Source organism: Berghia stephanieae, chromosome 10 (assembly GCF_034508935.2).
Source record: "Berghia stephanieae isolate SIO BIC M18660-M18661 chromosome 10, UCSD_Bste_1.3, whole genome shotgun sequence".
Lineage (NCBI taxonomy): Eukaryota > Metazoa > Mollusca > Gastropoda > Nudibranchia > Aeolidiidae > Berghia > Berghia stephanieae.
Window position 1 is genome coordinate 47,581,934 of NC_088369.1, and position 6,644 is coordinate 47,588,577.

The 6,644-nt window shown below is 35.7% G+C and overlaps 1 protein-coding gene across 1 annotated transcript in view; it reads right to left on the reverse strand.

Annotated features, from left to right (window-relative positions):
- Positions 1 to 3,533, reverse strand: part of LOC144980689 (uncharacterized) — a 5,289-nt gene extending 1,756 nt beyond the window's left edge. The window contains exons 1-2 of the mRNA XM_078928369.1: positions 3,249 to 3,533; positions 5 to 1,308 (exon numbers count right to left, since the gene is read on the reverse strand). Of these exons, the coding sequence (XP_078784495.1) occupies positions 5 to 1,308; positions 3,249 to 3,525 (1,581 nt within the window). The 5' untranslated portion in view covers positions 3,526 to 3,533. The remainder of the gene's footprint in view (positions 1 to 4; positions 1,309 to 3,248) is intronic.
- Between the last annotated feature and the right edge of the window lie 3,111 nt (positions 3,534 to 6,644).

Here is a 6,644-nt window from a genome sequence, read left to right on the forward strand (position 1 = left end):
TTACATGATCTTTGGATATTCCTGTATTTGGAAAAAGAAATGGGTTGTCTGAAATATCAACAGCTTTACGCTCCTGTGCAAGTTTCCTTAAAGGCTGAATTGTGTCATTGGGTATCAACACAGGGACCAACATCTTGCTTCCCTTTCCACACTGATAGGCCAGCTTATACTTCTCAAGTAACGCTTTTTCCAGAGGATCAGTGACATGTTGTACAAGCTGGGGATCAACCCATACACCTGAATCTGCATCATTCCAGTCTTTTAACAACATCCTTGCGGGTTCTCCGCCTCTCCTCGCATTAAACATTGTAAGCCTAGCTACGATGACATTGCGAAGCCTAACAAACATATGTGAATCAAATAATTGATAATCATCCTCACAAATACGGACCATCTCTTCAGTAATAAATTGCCGTAGCTTCTTTATATCATTCTCTAATGGCATCTCTTTGGGTTTTCTCAAATTTGTTCTCTTTGCTTCACATTGAACTCTGGCTGTAAAAAAAATACTATCCCAATTATAATCCAGGACAGCTTTGAACAAATCTATCTCTGCGGATTCTTCCATTTTGTTTTGCTTTATATATTCCCCTTTTAAGAAATTAATTAACTTTTTCAATATAAATCCAATTGAAAGCTTCAAGCCTGCTTTCAATGTCCCATCCTCTTTCAAAGTCATTTCAGAAATGGTTTGCGATATTTCATTAAAGTTACAACGCTTCACCACGTCCTCTCCAGAGAAAGAAGGTTGATTTGTTCTCTTCCTAGTTTTTAAAATCAAATTTCCTAAGATGCGTAAATCACTCATTATAACTTTTCTCTCCTTCTTTGAACTTTTACTCCACAATTTTGTTCCTAACAATACTATAGCTTTGTCTGATCGACACAAATTTCCCACCTCATCATTCCGAAATTTGTCAAGAATATTCTCCTTTATTTCTTTACTTGCATTGGGAGCCACGGGATAAAATTTTACAACCCCAGTACACAGAGCATGCTCAGTACTACATTTCTTTTTGTGTTCATAAACCCTACGTCCAGAGTAAAACCCCTTACAGCCAGCACACATAACAACTTCATGTGACCCTTGTGCTCTCTCACGCATAACTATTGAATTGTTTCTAGTGTTTGAATAAAAAATGCCCTTTTTCTTGAGATACTCCATTGTTCTATCCCTTTCCTTTACAGGCTGTTTCATGGCCTCTGTAACTTCTGTCTCATCTTTGTGTTTCCTCATCAAATGCCTTGAGAGTTTTGTTTGCAACTGTCCACAGTATGGACAGGGTCTCCTTGGCTTTTTGTATTTCTCTGGGAAAAAAAGAAGAAAATAAAGCACATCATGCTATGAACTCTGAAAATAAATCAATAGACAGATCGTATGCACATCAGCTACATGACAGCGATAGAGAGGAATAGCATTCCAAATATTTAAGGCCTGGACAAGTAACTGTCATTATTCCTTCTTGTTATATACTTTTCTACCATCTATTCCTTTGGAAGAGGTATGTTAGATTTGTGGAGACCTCTGCCACATAACAAATCCAGTGAAAAGACGCCATATTTTTGTTTTGAAATAGAAATAAATAGATCAATCCACCCACTTCACTGGGTTCAGGGTTCCCTCTTCATTATAATCAAAATATGAACATAAATCGGAATAGTAACACATTGATGTCTCATCTGAATACATAGATTGTCCTTTGTTGTTTCAGCGAATAATCAGACAGAATGTCAAAAGAATTTTAGGTTTTCCCCCAACCACCCCTTGGAGGTATCAGTATCAGCGGAATGGTAAGCGTCATGTTTTTTACGTTGAGCAACAAAATTTACTCCAAATGCTTCACTCGACCCAGGCGGAAAAGCAATCAAGAATAGACCCAAGTCCTATCCAAAGACTAACATTTCATTTAAGTTTATTGTAGGCCCTTGGCCAATCGACAAAATTCAATTCACATAAATTATTTACAACAATCAGAAATTAGTTATATCAATAATAGTAATAGAATGCAATGAAGGCAATATCATAATAATAATAATAATAATAATAATAATAATAATAATAATAATAATAATAATAATAATAATAATAATAATAATAATAATAATAATAATAATAACAGTAGCGGCAATAAGTAACAATTAATATAGTAACAAAAGTAATAATAGACTATAGTTCATAGTCATAACAATGACTTTCTTTGTCATTGAGGGAGTGAGAAAACATCACCGGCTGGCAGAACAAACAGCCGACATCAATCAAACGTCCTCCAGACCGGTTGAGCATCGGCTTCATTAATTCCTTAAAGAAGACTTATTTACTTCCCCCCAACTGCCTGAACGATGCTGATGCGCAGACAACTTAATCCTGATTTATATTTTGTGGGAATGAAATATGACATGTATATGCCGGAAATATTTCAATAACAAACACACTGTTCAGATAGAAAATATTTGAGTCTTGCCTTTGTTAATTGACACAGGTAAGTTAGGAAAATAAATGCTAGTAAAAACGATCAGCAAGTTCGTGAACACTGCTTCTCAACTCGAACATATGTTTTCATCAAATCTACACACATCATGTTGTGAGCTGAATTTTAATGATCTCAGTTGTCATTGAAAGGAAACCCCAGAATTTTAGAATAAAGAAAAATATTGAACCTGGAAGTCAACAGGGTTTGTAGCACAGCAGACATTATCAAAGTATAATTTTAGTACCGACATATTAAAAAGAAAATGTGCTTTTCTTTAAATGCTCCCAATCATCATATACTGTTTAGGTTGCAAGATTAATAAAAATGTTATCTACTCTGATTCTCGTTAAGTTTCCAGCTGGTCTGTGAAAAAAAAGCCTTAAGCATCCTAGAAATACAAAGAAACAGTTTTAATATATAGATGGTTTGTAACAAAAAAAACCATTTTAACACTTACAATACAAGCAATTTAAGTCTATTACAGACAAAAAAAACGCCAATAAAATAAACATGAACATTTTTATGGCTGGTTTCACTGATATCACTCACACATTGGGGTTTCAGATTCTAAGATGTCCACCCTATCAAATTTGGATTTGTGCTTGTTATGTAAATGGTAGCGTATTTTGCGACGCAGCACTGCCAAAACAGAAAAAAAATGCAATAACACAAATGCAGCACCATGGAGGGGGTGGAAGTTTTCTTTTAAAAGGAATGGGTAAATTAAAATTAATCCCACAAATATCAAAGGAGAAGAATGACAAAAAAATGACTCACCATTGCACGTAACACGTTGGTTTGCAAGTGTATAGCATTCGGGTTGAACCTGGGTCCCAGACTGGCAACGAGGTTCAGTCTGTGATAGTTGTGGATGAGGCTCTGACTGAGTTAGGGAATGAGCACTAGGTTCCAAAGACAATGATGTACTCAGCATTGGGTACCTCACAGAGTACGTAGAGGAATCAGACTCGGAGTCAGCAACAAAATCGGGACCCTGTATATTTTGTGGAAAAGATGACAGATCAATCAATTTATTCATGTTGACAATAAACATGAAGAGCCATTGTTTAATAATCCAACTAAACAATTAGCTGGTTAATAATGCAAGTATAATAAAAAAGAGTTGAGAAAGGCAGACATATTGTCTAAGTATTTAATATGTTCAACTGTGCTTGGATAAATATAGATACACCAACCAGGGTTTCAGTAAACCGTTTTTAACCAACTCTCTAAATCCTACACCAGGACCAACAACTACAAAACAATTTTTTATCTCACTACGATTCTGGACATATAAACGGTTGTCATTGCAACAATATGAACTTCCTAACCTTGCAACTGCAATATAGTTAACAAAAACAGTTGACAAACATTACGATGCAAGAGAATTTGGACAAAATGCGAGATCAAAAGTATAATCCCAACAGAAGCTATTTTAATTTTTCCTGGAAACGCATCATTTTCACATTTTGTCAAATAAAAAACAAACGACTTCAAATGTGAATGGCTCATCAATGAATATCACTTCAAAATATAACGAGGAAGGTTTAAAATAGTGTTATTGTTGGCGAAGTCCACTGCAAAGAAAAAATTTTAACAACAAAAAACTAGGAGATCTCACTGGTGTAAAACAGTGTTGTCCTTGTCCTGAAATATTGTATTGCGCCTAACAGACTGCAGGTCTCATCTTTTGTGGCAAATGTGTTTTGTCCACCACAAAATATGGTGATGTGAAGCATTTTGAGCATGGTGCCAACTGTGGATAAACGCTATACAAATGTTATGATTTTATTTTAATGTACATACTTACCACAAATGAATCATGTGATATGGAACTTTGTTCTGCATCACTTTCAGGCTCTGAGTTGGAGTCTATATAGAAAATAAAAACAACAAAAAAAAGCTGAAGACTATCATGTGCAAGTTTTTCTCTAAATTCTTAAACAAAAAATCATGCCATCTTGTGCTGTAAAAGGATTTTTTTATTATTATTTACCTTATGACTATTGTCCTTTGGAAAAAAAAGAAAATTAAGTCCGAAACCTTCTGGCTATTTTCTTTTAAATTTCAAGAACGTCAGAGTTGGCAAGGGAGGACGGAAATATAATTCCAGAAACCAATCTGTCTATAATCATATCCATATGATAGTTTTTCGTTCAAGATTCAGGTACAGTCCACTTAGGATAATCGCAATACCTTGGGATCATCGAAAATGTTGCGATTAACCGAAATTCAGTTTCCTGTCCACTATTTCAACATTTTACACATTTATTGTCAACTCAAACCAGTAAATAATATTCTTAGTCCACCACATACAGAGCAATTTGATTGAAACAAAAACCATATGGCAGCCCCGTGTAGATTTGTCAACCAAAAGCAGCTATGAAGCAAGCCGATATCTTATTCAGATTGGAAGAAGTTTCAATCTTTTTTTCTCAACAATTCAACATTTGTCAGAGTTAAAGAGATTAGCCTTAATGAGAGACAATAAGCTCTCACCAAACTCGTTGGTCACAATGCACAGTTGTTAATCCTAAAACAAAGGATATCGCTCAGTCTCTCTTTATAACTGTTATTTATAACCTGTTGTCAAGTTATGACCAGCCCCACCCCTCTTCTATTTAATGGCCACCGATGACGTCACAAACCCATACTGCAGAGCCCCGCCCTCTTTCGACTCTAATAGAGTGGTGACACACTACTGTAGCATTAAATCCTGCTCACTCTCGATTCTTCAACCTGTCACGATTTCATCCATAATGAAATTTAATCATGATATACTGTTTGATTTCTTGAATTTACCACTTTTAAAAAAACCGAAGTTTGATGCAATTAACCAGTGACTTTTATATAGAATTATTTCCATTGTTTGGAAATATTGCGATTAACCGAAAGTTGCGATTAAACGAGTTGCAATTATCCGGAGTGGACTGTAATAGTATTACACATCATGACTCAAAAAAAAAAAAAAAAGCAAACTATGTGTACCTAAATGTTATTCATTTCCTCATCAAATTACATTCTTACCATTAACATCATAGATCACATCAAAAGGGTTGTCTGGATTGACAGCAAGACATTTTTCAGGATTTTTAAAGCTCAAATCTCTCTGATCTGAAGTTATAAAAGAAATAGCATATTCTCAACATTAAACTATGATTTTGTGATATGGCATACTGTATGCATAAAGCAAGATGCAAAGACAGGTTTAAGTTTAAATTATTTTATATTCTTTTCAAAAATCCATTCTAGTTTTGCCAAAATAAAATAAACACGAGAAGTGTTGAGTTGGATAGCGCTAAAACTAAAAGTAGTAGTGGTAGTAGCAGTAGTAGTAGTAGTAGTAGTAGTCGTAGTAGTAGTAGTAGTAGTAGTAGTAGTAGTAGTAGTAGTAGTAGTAGTAAACGACAGATCTTACTCACTAGTGTGAATCTACAGTCTACAGAAGTTCCCGAATTATCTGACTCCACTTCCAAATGACTGACTGACAAGTGACAATCATCAATCGGTGTGTGTGTGATGTCTACCCTATGAAAATCTTAAATCAACAGTGATGTAATAAGAATGGCCAATAACTTACCATTTAAATTATCTCGGTGTCTCTTCAATGATGCCTCCAGCATCAATTTACCCCACGATGCCATAGACGTCTAGTTTGGAACTCAGCAAGTGACGAAAAAATACTTGCGGCTATAGAGAGGACGTCCGTCGGCCACTCTCGCAAGTCAGTAGTCAGTGGTTATCAGCTAATCCTCGGTTCTTGAAAAATATAGAAACACAGCGGTTCATTTAAAAAGAATCTTTTGTAGACCAAGATATAATGTTAGGTATTGCTTTAAAATCTCTTCAGACAGAGAACGGTCAACTTGACGTCTAGACCAAATCATTTCGAAGATCGATATGGCAACAGCAACGCCTGGAATGGAGGATTTAAATGCGGCATCTGACGATTCTACTGCTATGACAGAAGATGCTCCATTTCACGACGTCGAGATGGCTTCAACTGGCATCAGGCATCAACATGCTACTCAATAATGGGTTTGATGAAGCCTTTGACTAAGAACCAAAGGCCTAGCTGATAACCACCTACTACTGACTGCGAAGAGAGTGCCTCTTTAGGAGCCGAAGTCGAAAAAAATCCGCGCCGTAATCCGAAATTGCGCGAAATTGACT